Genomic DNA, 1,131 nt, shown 5'->3' with positions numbered 1-1,131 from the left:
GAAGGCGCAATAAACTCCGGGAAAAAATCATCAGGGGTTGAGGCCCTGATGTTCATGAGCTCTTCTCTGGTGTAGGAGCTCTTAGAGAACTGGCAAAACACAGAATTAACAAACAAAACAAGACAAAACAGTGCGCACCAACACACCGAGGCAGCCATCTGTGGCACCATCTTTGTTGCTAACCTACCCAACCATCATGCTTAGCTAACTTAGCATCAGGATAACCTGCCTAAGCATTATGCTAAACTATCTATGCATCGTGCTAACCTGTTAGCTCTGATACTTTAGCAACATGATAACCTACCTTAGCGTGATGCTAAGCTAACTTAGCATCATGCTAACCTGTCTCCACAGTATAACCTGATGATGTTGGGAATGTTAGCCTTTGAGGTGACCGTCTACAGACACCAGGAGCTCTACCGTCTCCACCGTAACGAAGTCCCGCCCCCCACCAGAACACTGTTTCATGACATCACTAGGCGTCACCTTGACGACGGCGTGCTGAGCTGCATTAAGTACCTCCTGAACTATTTCTTCTACAAGTTTGGACTGGAGGTGAGACGCATTCTCAGGAGCTTAGCAATAAGCTAACGTCTTCCCGTTAACAGATATTTCCTCCCTGCTCCTCAGACCTGCTTCCTGTTGGCTGTCAATGTGATTGGTCAGCGGATGGATCTGTTTGCTGTAGGCCATGCCTTCGGCCTCATCACCGTCCTATCACGGCGCAACAGGAAGCACATGGCCTCGGTGTGGTCCAGGTACTGCTACTTCCTGTCAGGGCTGTTGTGTTTCCAGTACGTGCTGTGTATCGGACTCCCTCCTGCTACCTGCACAGGTACTACACGCTCACCTGTACAGACTCACCTGTAAACATTCACCTGCACACACTCACCTGTACACACTCACCCCTCACACTCACCTGTACACACTCACCTGCACACACTCACCTACACACATTCACCTGCACACACTCACCTGCTCACATTCACCTGCACACACTCACCTGTACACACTCACCTGCACACATTCACCTGCACACACTCACCCCTCACACTCACTTGTACACACTCACCTGCACACATTCACCTGCACACACTCACCTGTACACACTCACCTGCACACACTCACCTG

At 50.0% G+C, this 1,131-nt stretch overlaps 1 protein-coding gene across 1 annotated transcript; it reads left to right on the top strand.

Moving 5' to 3' along the window:
- Positions 1-350: 350 nt before the first annotated feature.
- Positions 351-835, top strand: LOC121964409 (piezo-type mechanosensitive ion channel component 2-like; the record flags this gene model as incomplete). The annotated part of the gene is made up of 2 exons (XM_042514618.1): positions 351-555; positions 631-835. Coding segments are annotated over exons 1-2 (397 nt in total), but the record flags the coding sequence as incomplete, so codon positions are not given.
- Positions 836-1,131: the final 296 nt, after the last annotated feature.

Source organism: Plectropomus leopardus, unplaced genomic scaffold, assembly GCF_008729295.1.
Source record: "Plectropomus leopardus isolate mb unplaced genomic scaffold, YSFRI_Pleo_2.0 unplaced_scaffold15529, whole genome shotgun sequence".
NCBI classification, from domain to species: Eukaryota; Metazoa; Chordata; class Actinopteri; order Perciformes; family Serranidae; genus Plectropomus; species Plectropomus leopardus.
The sequence above is the reverse complement of the archived record's forward strand: the minus strand, read 5'-3'. Positions and strand labels throughout refer to the sequence as shown.